A 17,193-nucleotide genomic window follows, 5' to 3' on the forward strand; every position below is an offset into this window, starting at 1 on the left:
GGAAGTGAAGGACAGGACTAGAAGGAAGGCAAGGAAGGAAGGAAGGAAGGAAGGAAGGAAGGGAAGGAAGGAAGGAAGGAAGGAAGGAAGGAAGGAAGGAAGGAAGGAAGGAAGGAAGGAAGGAAGGAAGGAAGGAAGGAAGGAAGGAAGGAAGGAAGGAAGGAAGGAAGGAAGGAAGGAAGGAAGGAAGGAGGAAGGAAGGAAGGAAGGAAGGAAGGAAGGAAGGAAGGAAGGAAGGAAGGAAGGAAGGAAGGAAGGAAGGAAGGAAGGAAGGAAGGAAGGAAGGAAGGAAGGAAGGAAGAAGGAAGGAAGGAAGGAAGGAAGGAAGGAAGGAAGGAAGGAAGGAAGGAAGGAAGGAAGGAAGGAAGGAAGGAAGGAAGGAAGGAAGGAAGGAAGGAAGGAAGGAAGGAAGGAAGGAAGGAAGGAAGGAAGGAAGGAAGGAAGGAAGGAAGGAAGGAAGGAAGGAAGGAAGGAAGGAAGGAAGGAAGGAAGGAAGGAAATGTGTGTTTTCTCCAATGTATGGTTTCTGTTTTTTAAGGAGGAAAGGAGGTCCACACTTCCTTTTGGACAGACGATTTGAAGTGGAACAATCCAGCTGCTACAGAAGCCTCAGGGATGCAAATTTGGATGATTCTGGCAGTGGGGTAGATTTGGGGGTGGGGACTGGGTTTGGTTGATTCTTTCTGAAGTGAGGAATGCTGAAAGGATAGCTCCTCTCAGCCCTGTGCACTGCAAGAAAGAAGGAACAGGGATAAGTGTCAGAGTGGAGGTGGAATTGGTGGGGACTAGAGATCCTCTGGTCAGTCATTTATTTATATACATAGCTCTGAGGAACTTCATTTAAATGTTAAAACTGATGAGAGGAAATGGCCTCAGGCTGCACCAGGGAAGCTTTAGATTAGATATTCAGGAAAATTTCTTCATGGAAAGGGTTGTCAAGTATGGAACCGGCTGCCCAAGGCAGTGGTGGACTCACCAACCCTGAAAGTGTTTCAAAAATGTTTGGACATGGTCTAGTGGTGAACAAGGTGGTGGTGCTGGACTTGATCATCTTAAAGGTCTTTTCCAACTGCATTGACTCTGTGATTCTATGATAGATAGGTGTATAAATATTCTATGTTAGATATATGTATAAATATACAAACACGTGGATATTTGTGTGTTATAGAGTTAATGTTAGTAATGTCAGCCGGTTCTAGGAACAAAACTAAAAATCCTCCTCTCACAAGCCTTGAAAATCTCCTGGTGCCACATAAAGGTGAAACAATAGCAATCAAAATTGGTAGTGAATATCATCCTATAAATTGTGGATTAATTCAGAAGTTCTGCTGGGCAGGAGATAACAGTCTTGTCTGGGCTCTTCTACAAGCTGGGAGGACTCACATTTCCTACAATGAAGCAACTTGTTTCTTATCGTCAATCTGAATATGACCTTGGCAGCAAGTTCCCTTTCCAGAAACCAAAAAGCCAGAATCCACAGCTGCCTCTGTAAGTCTCAGTGTTTGAAGGACTTTCCCTTCATCCAGTCAAGTTTGCTTTCAGGTATGTTTTTGGTTCACTACTCCTTTAAAAATGTTCCTATCACTGCCCTTCAAAGATATGTTCCTTGGAAATCACAGAAAGCTTTCAGGAAAAATGTCTTAAAAATTTATCTACAGGTTATTTGGGTTTTTTTTTAATAAACATTTTTATTACTCCAATGTGGTTTAGAAGTAGTCCTGCAACATGGATGTCCCAAAGTCCTTTATTATCTTTCTACAGAACTATAAATTCACTTAATCCATAAGACATATTCCTTATGGGCAGATATAGATATAACCTCTGTCAGTCCAAAATTTACCTGAGCTGAACATGCTGGGAACTCCTACAGATTGAAAACTGGGTAGGGTAAGCAAACATGTAATGATTCACAGGAAGATAAAGGAGGGAAGAGAATGAGTGAAACCAAAAAATGTTCTTGGAAAACACACTGAAGTAAGTAACCAGTGCTAAGCTGTTCCAGGAGAAGATTTAAGAAGCTATGAATCCAAACAGACAACACTGCCCTAGAAGAAATGAGAGGCCACACAGTGACATCACTCTTAATAAAGACAGCCCAAAGCTGCCAAGACAGATTGGAATTCCACTAAGAATGCGGGGATTTTGTCACTAGCTTCGAAGGGAATTACATTATGTCCTGTACAAGGTGGACATAAGTAGAATTATATTAGATCAAGCCTTCTGCTCCTCCTCTTATTACAATGTCATCACAATATTTGAAGTATCTCAGAGTGCAATGCCATGTGAAACTTTAATAAGTTGATTTGCCAGGTGCAGCTTTAGCAGGAGTTGTATAATGCTTTTAGTTTTGGAACAGAGGCAATTATATCAACTGTACCGTCATTTTTGAAGTAGGACAGGAACGATTTAGACACTGACCCTCCAAAGGAATTATGCACATCCCACCTGTTCATTTTATTAAAACAGTGACACCTCCACAGGAGTGGACGAGGCGGGAGGGGAGCATCAGTCACAGAAGGAGCAGCAGCTTGGTGTATCTGTTCACGTTATTGATTAAACTCCCTGACAACCACAGAGGGAAGTTAATTACTGGGAGGCAAATTAACACCCCTGCAAGATAATAGAGAAAACAATAATTATATTAAGAACTCAGGGGGCTAAGTTTTCTTGGCCCTGAGCCTGAGGCTGTAAGTGGCATTTGAGAGCAAACCACCGCTCTACTGCTCAGGGGCAAATAGTTTGAACCATATTGATCCAAGTCTTTATTCTCAGCGATTAAAAAACACCTTCAACTGCCAGTGAGTCAGTTCAGATTGTTCACAGGAAGTCTTTCAATTAGGATTTTGAATGGGACTCACTTTGCTTGGCAATGGGTCTCCCCTGGTCAGCAGAGAGAGACAGACTGTGCTGAGTGACCCAGGCACAACTGGCATGGGCTCTGTGCAGGGACCCGTGGAGGGGCATCCTCCCAAACCCACAAAAACAAAACTTTTCAGACAGCAAGGTTAGATTTGTGGTATCTATAGGTTGAAGAAATCCTCCAGCATTCAGTTTGAATTCCAGATTTCCTTTTTAGTCTTATTTTATATGTGTTTTAATTGAATTGCAGCAGCTGGAAAAGCAGGAATATGTCACAGGACTAAGACAGGACTTCTACTGCCAACTGCCTTCACTGCAAATGATGGAGTGGGCCTGTGATTTTATAGTCTGTCTGTGATGCCAAGTCAAATCCTGTCATCTTGTGACGTTATTTAAGATTTGGAATCTCAACACTGGGTCTGAAAATCAGTGTGGGCATTTTTTTCCATTATAAATTCAGAAAGTTTCTTCTGATCAGAGGGTACAACACAACATCTCTGTTTAAACTGATATTTCCAAATTATGCCTGCAGATCCCTTATGCCCTTTTACTTCTTTTTAAGTAATTTGAAACAGGTATAAATGAGACATTTGGTGCCTGTTTTGAAATGTCTGTCTTGGAATGTAGTTTCTCTTTGAGGCACTTCTGTTGCCCTTTTGAGCTTTCCTGGGGTTTTTTGGGGGGGCAGGGGGTGGTTATTTTCTCTTCTCCTATAACAGAAGAACCATAGCAAACACTATAAATGCCAAGATAATTTTTAGCTAGAGATTAAATGACAGTCTGAATTTTTTTTAGGACAACATCACTGTATTTTACACAAGGGTTATTGAGGGCATTTTTTAGCTCTTAGGGTTGTCGTTATTACTGCTGGTAAGAAGGAAGAAGGCTGGGACCCAGGTCAGTGTCTCCATTATGTAAATCTACAAGCTTGGCTGCTGGGAAGAATTCCCTTTTTTACTTGTCAGCCAGGTGACTTTGATCTGGATGAAGGGAGAGGCAATAAAAAGGAATCCCATGGTGTCCTCTTCTGCTAAAGCAGTTTTAAAGAAAGGATTTGTGCCGCAGGAATAGCAAAAATCTGTGCCTTATTGGGGTGGCAAACAAAATTATGCTTGATTTTTTCTGACTAGATGGAGGGATTTGTAAGATTAAACTTCACTGACTGAATGCAGAATTTCTGCAGCCCTTCTGGAGCTGTCCATCAGAAAGAGCATGACAGCAGTGGTTTAAAATCCTTGTCTGGTGAAGAGGAGGAGAAAGACTGTCCCACTGGATGCATTCCTTAATGCAATGTCAGGAGGTATTAATATAATCCACAATTAAGGTGATTCCAGAACAATAGTGTATGAAATGTTGAAAAAGCTAGCACTCATCTGATGGTGCAGACTTCTTGCCCCCTGTGTCTTTATGTTGTGATTCACATTTGATCTTGAAGATCTGAATTTGTCTTTGGCCTTCCTCATAATTCTGTGCATCACATCTCTAAGGTTTTTGTCTTCAGAACTGGACAGTCTATTTAAATTCATTTACATTACTTTTTTCTAACTTGAAATTTAGTCTATTTAAATCTAAGTTAAAGACATAACTTTGTATTTTGTTTAACTGCCTGGCTTTGCACCCATTTTCTCAAAGCATCAGTATATTTTTAGCAAATTAAGTAAGTCCCAGCTGTATTAGGTTATTTTTTTTGATTGCTACAAAAAATGATTGAAAAAGAAACTCAACAAATGTACCACTCTGTATTGCTATGTGCTCAGCATCTAGGAGTATCTACATGCAAGAATTCTGACTATAATTCTCTTTTCTAAAAAGTGCTAAGAGATTTGTGTAGATTTTGAGATCAAATATGATCACTGCCTGTGGGTGAGTGTATTGATTGACTGTCGGACTGTCTCTGATGTTGGAACAATCCTAGAATTCCTATTTTGCAGCTTCTTTACAGCGTCAGCAATCACTAAGGCAGTACTGTCCATCTGTAACAAATAGATGAGGCTGGCAGAGAGTGTAAGGAATTCTCCCCTGAGCACCTGCACTTGCAGGTGCGAGCCAACGTTTAATTTACAGATTTTGTTGTATTTTACAACAGTTTGCAGCCTGGTTGTTGGAAGCAACTTCCACTGTGAAAACAGGGATCAGAGTACTCCTCAAGAAACAGTGCAAAAGTTTTGAAGCCAGGAGTGAGGGCAGGGTTCCTGTTTTATAAAGATACAGGGTGTGACTACAAAGGGTTGGTCAATCTTCAGTTGTGCTTCGCTTTCCTAAACCAGTTTCACAGATCTGGGAAGCAGATGTGCTTAGTGGAAAGAGCCTTTCATGTTCCAAAGTTGGTATTTTACAGCACGTGTTTACTTCATCTGCGAAAATATGAGCTGAAGGGGAAGTGATATTTAGGAAAGTGTATCAGCAAAATATAGTGGGTTTCCACATTTTTCAGTTTTGAAGATGGAAATGTAAATTCTTTACACTATTAAATAGATAGTTTTCTAAATCTCACTGCAGATTATGTAGTGCAGAAGATGATCTTTCCTATTATTTTCTGTAGATTTTGCATAAAAGTAATCATATAGGATGCAAATTCTACCCCCCAAAAATAATGAAATGGTTGGTCTTCCTCATCTTCAGTATTACTGATATTTAATTCAGTAATAAGATTATAATCTCCTTTATTAGAATCCACTTTCTCCAACCCTTTCAATCCTTTTTTTTTTTTTTTTTTTTTTTTTTTTTTTTTTTTTTTTTTTTAATACAAGGGATTTTGGGAACATTGTTAATTCGATCACTGTGAAGAAAGGGAAAAATATAATTGAACTGAGGAACTGGACTCCAAAGTCTCCAAAGCATTCTGTGCTGAGCAAACAAAAAAACTTTGTTAGCATCTATGCAGTGCTGTGTATTAGCTGAGGTTCAGACCTCTTTTTCAGGTGAACCTTTCAAAACTGTGCCTTTTTTTCAGATGATTTTAAGTCTCTATATGCAAGGGGTAACCAATGCTCAATAGCAAGACATCCCAGAGTTATTAGGGAATTATGGAATGCATTAGACATGAAATCCAAATCCAATGAAACCAGGGATTTAAGAACAGCTTGCACCAGCAATTCATTTCTGTTAGTACTTTGCAATCTAAGCAGCGATGGCAAAAGGATGGACAATGAAAAATAGTTTCAGCAAATATTAATGTGAAAGTTAAGATCAATTTACTTTAGCTGTACTTTCATCACTTGCACTTTCTGTGATATGGAAATTTACCTTTCGAATTATCCCTGTAAAGCAGATACAGAAGTGACTGAAAAAATCAAACCTGACATTTTGAGAAGTTGTTTGTCATTTAAACTTGTAGACAGATGCATCTCAAAATATCTGCAAGGTGACTTTTGATTAATTCTCTCTGTGAAGCCACGCGTGTCTTTTGGAGTGAGAAGTGTTTGTGCTCAGTGGTCAAACCCTTCAAGGGCCTCAATGGCTCTGGCTCTGCTCCACTAAAGCTTCTGCTGGACATCCAAGTCAAAACCCCTGAAGTTAATGGACTACAAATGAGTCACACACATTTCAGTGCTTCACTAAATCACCTTTGAGCCCAGCTGTGACAGGCAAATTTCTATCCAGTTTGTGCTGGGTGTTTTCTTTCCTTCCTTCTTGGCTGGTATTTAAACTAAATGCTTGAGAGAATGAATTTGTAGTTTCAAAGCTACTTTGAAATTATTTATCCTAATATTTATTGTTCATCTCCCAATACCATGCTTTCCAAGGAAATAATCCAAAAGGGACTTTGTTGCCTTCAAGGGGGGTAAAAAATCCATTGCTGAGAATATTGTGAAATATGTAGAGATAAGGCAACAAGATGTCATTGCATGTCAGATATGTGAAAATAAATGCTTGATGGAAGATTTTATTTTTATGCTTCCAGGAAGTCTCATAAATGATAGTGATTAAAAAAAAAAAAAAAAAATTGCCATTTTCTATTGTTTGAGAAACATTATCATTTGTGTCCTTATTTATTTTGATAGCCTTTTTAATTCCAAAAAATGAAATCACACTACAGGGACTACTACAATTTTTTTTTTTTTTAATGTCAACAACCAGATCACCTTAAAAGAAAATTGCTTTCATTTAAATTGTTTTAATAAAGTGTTCAGACTTCCAGAGATACTCAGCAGCCAACCACACCAAGAATATGGCACAGGCAATGTGTAATGTTCTTATCCTTGTCAGAAACCAGAGCCTGTGGATGGATTTGGAGGTCTTCTTGACTTTCCTGTGTTTTAGAGCAGTGGGTCATGATCTCTGGAAAATGCTAAATTCCCAGTCAGTGTTGTATGTCAGAACTGGTTTGTTCGTATATTAACTCTTTAACCCTCTTAAAATCTTCCCAAACCAGTGATGTGTAACACAACAAATTTTTTGTCTGCACCATCTTCAACACTGCTCCAACCATAAGCCGTGGAAATCCCACCTACTTCCAAAATGTCAGAAGTTTTTCAAGGAATATTTTGACACTCTTCACTGTGAGAAATGAATTACATCCAAGTGCTTGGGTCAAACCTTTTTCCTGAAATAGAAAGAAAGGTGGAGTTCACTGAGAAGATGAGGTAGGAGAGGCACCCAGACAAGTAGGTGCTGCTCTGTTGGGGCACGAGGGGAACAAGGAAATTTGAAATGCTAAAGAACAGTTTTGAAGACTGAAAAGGTGAAGAGGACTTCAGGGACACTCATGCAGATTGCACAGCTTTAATCTAATGTGGCTGGACTCCTAGCCTGGAATCTCAGGGAAACTCAGTGATAGCAGCAGGTCAAAGTGGATCATACAGCTGTCCTTTCAGGCTACAAAATCCAGTGAAAGGCTGCTTTCATGCACATCAGCAAAGATAAATGGAACACTGCTTGATTATTTTTAGGCTGCATGTTAGTGGTAAGAACACTGCTTTTTGGAATGATGGTCTCAGGGAGAAGTTCACTTACACAGTAAGTCAGCCAAACACCTCAAGAAACTAATGAAATTTGTTAATAAAGGTGGAACAGCTTTCATATGGATTTTTGATAAGGAAACAGCTGCTCATTTTCTTGGATAGTGGTAGTCTGGAGGCCACAAGATCTGATCAAGGATAAGCAGATGGTTCAGAGTAAACAATTTGAAGTAGCTCTTGTAATTTCTTTAAGACCTTGGTACGTAACCTGACACCAAGAGGTTGTACAGAGCTCATGGTGATCAAGTATTTATTGCTGGAGGGCAGCTAGAGAGATGAAAAAGGCAGCCAAATTTACTAAGAGATAAATAACATATTGCTGCACATCCTCCAAAATGGGATTTGAGTAGTTAAAAAGTGCCAGAAGAGCCTGAGTGAGGGACACAAGGACAAACAGCACAATATGAACTGGCATGTGTTTGGTCATGTAATCTGTGACAGTCAGAGTGGCTCCAAAGAGAATTGTCACTACCAGCAGGCCCAGATTGCAGACCAGAGGCTTCCTGCCTGGAAACCAGAACAATTCTTTGATCATAGAGCAACAGAATGGCTGAGATGGTGAAGAACCCCTGCTCCAAACCCCTGCTGAAGCAAGGTCACCTAGACCCAGCTGCCCAGGACCACGGCCAGTCAACCTTAGGATAAGTCCAAGAATGGAGGCTCCAAAACCTCCCTGGGCAAACTATGCCAGTACTAGGTCACTCTTGGTGAAAAACTCTTTCCTGGTGATCAGAGGGAACCTCCTGTTTTCCAGTTTCTGCCCATTTCCCCTTGTCCTGTTGCTGGGCACTACTGAAAAGAGCTTCGCTCTGTCCTCTTCAAATTCTCCCTTCAGGTATTTATAGACATTGTCCCTGAGCCTTCTCTTCTCCAGGCTGAACAGTCCCAGCCTTCTCATTCTTTCTTAAAAAAAAAAAAAAAAAAAAAAAAAAAATCCCCATTTGTTTTATCTTGAACAGACAGAAGGAGAAATAATGCAGAGAGTAAATAAACCATCTTAAACAGAAGATTTACTTCTTCCTCTCCCAGCTAAATCCTGCCCACAGACACCGTGAACAGCCCCAAGTGAACCCAGTCAGTCTTACAAGTCTGTACCGGGGGACAGGATTCGTTTCTGGAGTCAAAAGACTATTTTGTAGCATGTAAGCTAAGAAAGGGTTTAGAAGCAGAAAAGGTAAAAAAATAATTCTCTTGTAATTACGTGTAGTTGACTCTGGAGTTCACAGTGTCATAGAAGGGAATTCATTCGTTTATTAATTCCTCTGCCATTAATAGTAGACTCTATGGGCCAGCAGTGAGTGCTCTGGATTATTTTGCCCCTTCCTGCTCAAACTGAAATTACTACATAATCTGGCCTCCTTTCTGGTGAACTTATTTTTTAGAGATTATAATAAAGCAACATACTGTTTTCTCAGAAGCTGATTTCCACTGATTTAGACAAAGACTTAGCAGATTTTTCGTTTTCCTTAATAAAGGTCACTCTTGTCCCCAGAACGTGCTATTAACATGGATCAGATCACACTGATATTTGCTAATAATTTTTCATCATGCAACTATTGCTGATGCTTTGGAATATGTCTCAATGTTTATGAATTATATATATATATAAATAAATTATAGTATGTTAATATAAATCATTATAAATTATTATATTTTATATATTATATTATATTATATTATATTATATTATATTATATTATATTATATATATTATATATATTATATATATTATATATATTATATATTATATTATTTTTATTATATTATATTATATTATATTATATTATTTATATTATATTATATTATAATAAAAATCAGTGTGGCTGGAAATGCTCACAGACCATGTGTAATAGCACTGGAAGGGTTGCTCAGTGGTAATATATGATTTATATGAGGGTGGCTGCTCAATGACTAAGTTATCAATCAAAAATTCACATGCCAGCTTTTTTCCAGGTGCAGAACCATACGAGGTTACCTATCTCATCTTCCCATGAACATCTTAATGCTAAACACTTTATGAGATAAAAGCAGAAATATTCTAAGCTACCTCTGAGTTGTGGAAGTCAAGTATATTTATTAGATTAAAAATTATTAAAATATTTCAAGGGATAAAGAGGGGAGTCTAGAATATGTCTTAATGATGCTAATAACCTAAATTTCACACTTCTAGTAACCACACCGACTAGCAATTACCAAATTGACAGATATATGTGAAGCTGGCATTTTAGTGATTCACCCAACAGAGCTAAAGAGTCTTTTAAAAGCCCAGAATTTAACTCTTACCAATTTTCCCCTGACATTCATGTCACAGACCTGAGCATAGGACTAGAAATGTAGCTGACAATGATTCAAGCTCACAATTAACTTGATGTCCAATACAGAGCTTGCTGTTAAGAATCCTCCACAGATCCAGATGTGTGTGTTCTTCCAGCTTGACTAAAATTGCTGTGGAGTAGGTGCCTACAAAGGATGCTCTGCAGGCACTGAACAGTGTCACAGCCCAATCAGAGAGGGCAAAATATGGCAAAATACGAAGAGAAGATAGAGTCAGTATCTAAAGCGTCAATATGTTTGCCCTAGTTTGCAAAGTAGTAAATGATAACATGACTCCACAAATAATTAAGTGTCAAAATAGTCCTTGGGGAAGTGCACCCAAATGTACACAAAAACAACATATGAATTCATGCTTTTATAGTCAGAGATGCCTGTGATTCTCCAAGAAGAAATACTGTAAGTTCTGATGTCCTCCTGCTAAAAGGGAGAGTGAGGATGTGAAAAGGGCCTCAGAGCTTCTAAACAGACTCAGATAAAAAACAGCATCAGGTTAAAAGTTGCAACAAATGAAGTTTTAACTGATACAAAGTCTCTTGAAATTATCAGTCCTCTTAAACCGAGGAATCAGTCTTTAACCATAAAACAAGAAATATAAAAATGAATGTATATTAAGTACTGTCCATTCATACTCTTTTGCTGATATTTATTCTACTCATTCCTTGATCACTGTATGGTCTTCCTCCTCTTCTACAGATTTGTTCTCTTTCTCCAATAAAACTCGTTAGAACCTGTGATTTTTGTAATTCTTTTCCTTATCTCCCTCAATTCTCTTTTTTCTCAACAATTTTTCCCAGGTCTGCTGAGCTGTCCTTACTTTTCCCACCATCTGGCCAGGCAGCTGTTTCTGAGAGCACAAGTGAACAAGTGAGTTGTGAAAACAGTTGTTCAGAAGCTGATTTTACCTGTAGTTCCCATTCTCTGTGGGATGGGAAGTTCTGATGATCAGGACAGCTGAAATGATGTATGAAAGAAACCTTGATGCATTAAGGAAAAACTAATGTTGATGCCTTAAGTTTCAGCTCTTATGTATTTCAGATTCTGTGCTACCTAGGGGTGTAGTTCTGATATTGAGTGTTAGTAAACTCTTCACAGAGTAGGTAGACAGAACAAATCTTTTTCCTGATGAAGACCAAGGACAACTTTTAGGCACAAAAGCACAAACAATGGTGTACTGAAGGGAGGAACAAGAAGGATGGGACCTCAAAACTTGAAGCTGTGATTGGACAATTAAACCCCATTATGCAAATTAACCAAAACTTATAAAAGTGTGAGACCTTGTGACCAGCCATCCATTTTGTGATCATTTTGGGTCCACCTTGGGTGTAGCCCTCGGCAGGCTCTTGACCTATCCTAAAGGCTTTTCAATAAATACCTAATTTATTATCTAGCTCTGTCCAGTCTCTGTTCCAGGTCAGCCTTCCCAAGGCATCAACGTGGTACGAGCGAGCTGTAAAGACAACATGGATCGGGCCAGTTGAAAGCCAAACAATTCTACGAAATACAGCCAAAGAGGAGAAAAATAAAATTAAAAATAAATAAATAAATCTCACCAGAGTCTTCAAATTCACTGTTGTACGCATTCCAAGTCTCACTTATGCGGAGCAGGTTCTCTTCCATGGCTTGAATGTCCATGTAGGGACAGTTACACTCCGGGAATTTGGGGCCACACTGACACCAGCAGTCATTGTCCTTGCAGATGAACTCCCCCTCTGAATTGCAGGCAATGTAGCTCAGAGCTGCCTGCACAAAATGCTCTTGCAGGTACTCAGGAAGGATGACCTGAAGACCTTAAGGAAATGGAGGAAATATTATGGTATTAAACTCAAAGGAGTGTCTGGAGATGAGCAGCTTCCCCAGCTTACATAGCTAACAAACAAAGAATTATGAAAAACAAGAATATATGGAGTTTTTAGGACCATTTGCACATCTGTCCAGCATTTGCATTATGTCGTGTATTTCCTTTCTTAATAATTATTTTCAGACATATTCTTCACATTTCCCTCTCAGCATGAAACATCCATCCACTAATGAGTAACCTGTATTCCTCAGACAGAGCGTTGATTGTTTTAATCTTTCTAGGGGGATTGGGTAACACCAACTTCTCCTTGGGAAGAGCTGCTGAGTGAACAGCAGCCAGAGCCTTGCAGCAGGAAATCACACAGCTGAATTTTAATCTTGGTGTCAGCAATAATGCAGATTCTGAAAATGCCAATGAAGGGAAAGCAGCCCTGAGACAGAGTAAAGAGACAGCAAAATCAGGAAAAGAGATGTAAACATTTCCACCCAAAAAGTGGCTTGTTTTCCATGTTTCCTTCGGCACAGGAAGATGCAGCTTGTCTAAATAACTCATTATCTCTTGTGATTCTGTAGGGCAAAACTAAGAAGGAAGGGGGAAATTGGGTTGGGAGAATTTAGTTGATTGTTTATTCTTTTAGCATTGGCAGCAAATTGCTCTGGGACAGTCAATTGGACTTGAAGGGTAGGGCTACAGAACATCGAGAAAGAAAACTCATTCTTAAATCTACTAAAGTTTTAGCATAAAAAGTGTGTGAAGTCCTACTCCTGTGGGGCTTTGAAAAACTTCTGCTACATTTGTCCCAAGTAATTTCTCATCATATGACTTTGATATTTGGTGATATAAGTTTCTTCTCCATAGGCATTTGGATGATTTCACAGATATTTATCCCTTATTTTTAGGTGTATACAAAACTATAGGTGTAACAGTAATTTCAGAACCCTTCCAAGTCAAAACTCATATCACAACTGCTGAAACCTGGTCTGACTGTGCTTTCTTCTGTCCTGTGTCAAAATCTGTAAAACTCTGCTGCTCCCTGAGTAAATATTGTAATGTAGTTGTGTGCTTGTGAAAAACCATGAGGCTGTGAAAGGAAAAAAAAAGTCGAGCTCAATTCTTCCATCAAAGAGTGTACACAGTTCTGATAATACATTTCTCCACATCACAAAAAGCCACAGCCTGAGAGATGCAAAGATTATTTTCCAAATTTTAACTGAAAAACATAATTAATATGCTGGAAAATATATTATTTCTGTTATTATATAATATTTTATATATATTATATTATAGGTTGGGGAAGGTGTGGCTGGACAGTGCCCAGGAGGAAAGGGACCGGGGGTACAGGTGACAGCAGCTGAGCATGAGCCAGCAGTGTGCCCAGGTGGCCAAGAGGGCCAATGGCATCCTGGCCTGGATCAGGAATGGTGTGGCCAGCAGGAGCAGGGAGGTCATTCTTCCCCTGTACTCAGCACTGGTGAGGCCACACCTCGAGTGCTGTGTCCAGTTCTGTCCCCTCAGTTTCGGAAGGACGTTGAGATGCTTCAGCGCATCCAGAGGAGGGCAACAAGGCTGGTGAGGGGCTTGGGACACAACTCCTGTGAGGAATTACTGAGGGGGCTGGGGTTGTTTAGCCTGGATAAAGGAGACTCAGAGGTGACCTTATCCCTCTCTACAGCTTCCTGAAGGGTGGCTGTAGACAGCTGGGGGTCGGTCTCTTTCCCCAGGCAGCGACTGACAGAACGAGAGGACACAGTCTCAGTCTGTGTCAAGGGAAATATAGGTTGGACATTAGGAAAAAGGTTTTCATGGAAACAGTGATAAGGTACTGGAATAGTTTGCCCAGGGAGGTGGTGGAGTCACCATCCCTGGACATGTTTAAAAAAAGTTTGGATGTGGCACTCAATGCCATGATCTAGTTGAGGTGTTAGGGCATGGGTTGTACTCGATGATGCTGAAGGTCTCTTCCAACATAGACATTCTGCGATTTTGTGATTCTGTGATTCTGTGATTCTGTGAAACCATCAAAAGTTATATTTTCTGGAAATATTCATGGCATCCGAGTGGAAATGACAAGTTTTTTGTTAAAAAAAAAAAAAAAAGAAAAAAGAAAAAAGAAAAAAAAAAACCAACTCTCTGGGAAATAATTTTATGCTTTTGTGCTTTTGTGGATTTAATCAATTCTGGGGAGAAGGAAAGGGAGAAAACACACATGGATATTTTATAGGAGAGTCATAGAATCATGGACTATCCTGAGACTGAAGGGACCACAGGGATCATCATCCCTGTAAAGCTGTTCTTAATATCTCCAGCCACCTCACACTGTTTGTCTGAGTAATTTACAAACTCATACAGAAAATTTTATATCTTGGAAAAAACTGTATGTCTAACTTCAACTGCAAATTAAGAATTGTATTGTCATCTCCTGGCATAGCGTCAGAGGTATGAACAAATACACACATTAAAGGGAACTTAGGGTTTTTCATAGTCATAATTTGCTCATGCTTTATTTTTGTAACTGAAAATAGAAATCATTAACAGCCTAATACCATAAAAGGGGGGACTTTTCAAAATTTTTTATATCCTAATATGCAGATTGGGAAATGCTTCTGCTGGAATTTTGAAAAAAAATATTATTTAGAAAGGGAGACTCTCTTCCTTTTGCTTCCCCATCCTGCTTCTTTCTATTTTTCATTTTTATTTATACACATTCACTACTATTTTCCTAATGGGTGAGATTTTAACCTTCCGAGTTTGGTGTTTTGTGTTTTTTTTAACTTCCCAGAGGCAGAGCCCTTTGACTCCTCCTTGTTTAGGGTGTTTGAAAATGTATATGCTGCTCCTCTGGTGACTCCTTTAATTTTGGTGCAACAAGGGGTGTAAGCTACTACTCAGCATGTGCAACGCAGGCTGAGCACACTAAATGTCACTCCCAGCTTGGTGGAATCTCTGGGAATTCAGGCTGTTTAGAAGGTGTGCCAGCGGGTGCTAAATAGGGACCCGATATGTTAGCAGGGCTATTCAAATTATTTTCTGGCAGATGCAGATATTGTTTCTGTTTGAAAGGCAACACGAGGTGCTGACATTTTCTTCACTTTGGCTGGAATGCACTTACTACACAGACATGCAAAAATTAGGGAAATGACCTTTTATGAGGTGGAACAAAAGAAAAAAACAAAAAAAAAGGCGTAATAAATGTCACCCCACTCCAAAACAAATTAATGAAATTGCACCTACGTACCTTGCAACTGAATCTTATTTTCAGGACTCTGAACCAGGACAGAGCTTACGGAATCTAGGTTGTCATAGTTACTGCAGCCGAGAGGACCTGTCCGCGTCTCTGTCACCTGATGGAAGGGAAGGGAGAAGCACTTGCTGGATTATCCAGAGCAGGCTGAGGACGTCAGAAGATTGTTTCATCAAGTTTCCCTCTATTTCAGCTGGAAATATATTTCAGAGCTAATTATGGTGAAATAATAATTCAATTGCCAAAAAGATGAGTGCAAATGTTTTGGCAACAGGAAGTGCTATTCCTATCACAGAGAGTCCTTACAAACAGTGCACCATTACAACACTACACAAGTACTACCGTAGCATAATGCTAGAATGGTGTGATGTCAAACCCACAGTCTAAAGACAATTCATTTTTCATAGCTGTGGGAATTACAATGAGTTTGCGAAATACAGTTTATAGAATTGACGACTGTCATTCTCCCTCTTGAAAGCTGTGCGCATGACAAGTCCTGCTGGAAGTCATGGAAAAAGCTTTGACTTCTCCAGTGAAGAAGATCACGATTTGGAATTAAAGACCCTTTATTAGAGGCATTTATAATGGTGGTAGTAGTGGGAATTTATTTTTTTTTTTTCCCCCCCCCCCCATAAAGGAAGGGCCTAAGGTAAGTTTAGGCACAAAATTCTGGATATTTTGTCTGTTGTAATCACCAAATCCATGGCCACAGAACCAAAAATGCAGCTACATTTATCAAAACTGAACCTCCACAAGCAGGGCTCAGGCTTAACAGTTGAGGTTTGTATTTGGGAAGGAGCAGCTATTTATATCATAGAATCATTAAGGTTGGAAAAGCCCTTTCAGGTCTTCAAGTCCAAACATTAACCCAGCACTACCAGACACACCACTAAGCCATGTCCTAAGCAACACATCATGGATTTTCAACAATTCCAGGAATGGTGCTTCCTCTACTGTCCTGGGCAACCTGTACCAGTGTCCTGGTCATCCTTTCAGTGAACGAATTTTTTCCTAATATTCAATCCAAATGTTTATCCCTGGTGCAACTTGGTGAGTAAACACATTTAAATGAAAGAGAAAAAAAGCAGTAATTTATATGCTTCCTAGAATATCATATATAATTCTTAAGTGTCCACAAAGTAATTTAAATGGCCAATTTCTTTTTAAAATGAGTTGTACGACCAATCCCTCTGTCATGCACCTCCCAAACAGTTTTCAGCCACTCTGCTGGAGCCTCCTACTGCTCCTCCTTTGAGCGTTTCAGAAACTGAGGACAGACTTACCCTTACTTGGTATCTGCCTCAGTTTTGAATGCAACTGTTTCTACTTTCTGTTGCATCAGGTATCACATTCAGCTCCGGATCTCCTGGAGAATAAGCCTAAATTACAGTGTCAGGGAGCAGATTTCCTAAATACAGGCACGCACTGAGCAAGTGACAGCCAGACAACCAATGTGAATTGCAAAGAACAGAAGGGAGAGGGCTATTTGAGCAGTGTGATTTGATGGGAATATGAAGGTTTGCTGATATAAACCCCTGACTGTTCATGTTGCTGAGGGCTGCCTGGCTCTCCCACAGCCTGTGGGTGGCTGCAGCCAGGTCATGATGTTCTTGAAACCACTGAGGTTTCACGTTCTTCTTGCCCTTCTGCAAAGAATATATGAGATTATATGTCATTCCAAGCTCCTGGCACCTTTCCATTACCTTGAGGTGGAGTTCCTGAGGGTGGACAGCCCATGGAGAGGACTGGCCTACACCAAACCTGAGAACAGAGCCTGAGATGCATGAGGAAATGGGACCAAGCCAGGCTGTGTCCTCTCTGCACATGTTTGGCAATCTTTAATATTTATGACAGCAGTAGATTTGCCATGGTTTTTGCTTAATCATCCTGAATCAGCGCAAAGACTCTTGCACAGGAATAAAATTTGGATTGGACATGGCTGGAGTAACAGTTTTGATTTACCTGTGATCCTTCAGTCCTCTGCCATCAAAAAAAAATTG

General features: G+C 39.6%; 1 protein-coding gene across 3 annotated transcripts in view; it reads right to left on the minus strand.

Annotated features, from left to right (window-relative positions):
- BRINP3 (BMP/retinoic acid inducible neural specific 3) overlaps positions 1 to 17,193 on the minus strand; it is a 202,926-nt gene that overhangs the window by 46,934 nt on the left and 138,799 nt on the right. For all 3 annotated transcript variants that reach the window (XM_040072906.2, XM_058421736.1, XM_040072907.2), the window contains exons 5-6: positions 15,188 to 15,293; positions 11,705 to 11,941 (exon numbers count right to left, since the gene is read on the minus strand). In XM_040072906.2, the coding sequence (XP_039928840.1) occupies positions 11,705 to 11,941; positions 15,188 to 15,293 (343 nt within the window). The remainder of the gene's footprint in view (positions 1 to 11,704; positions 11,942 to 15,187; positions 15,294 to 17,193) is intronic.

The sequence above is a fragment of the Hirundo rustica genome, chromosome 9, assembly GCF_015227805.2.
Source record: "Hirundo rustica isolate bHirRus1 chromosome 9, bHirRus1.pri.v3, whole genome shotgun sequence".
In the NCBI taxonomy this organism is placed as follows: domain Eukaryota; kingdom Metazoa; phylum Chordata; class Aves; order Passeriformes; family Hirundinidae; genus Hirundo; species Hirundo rustica.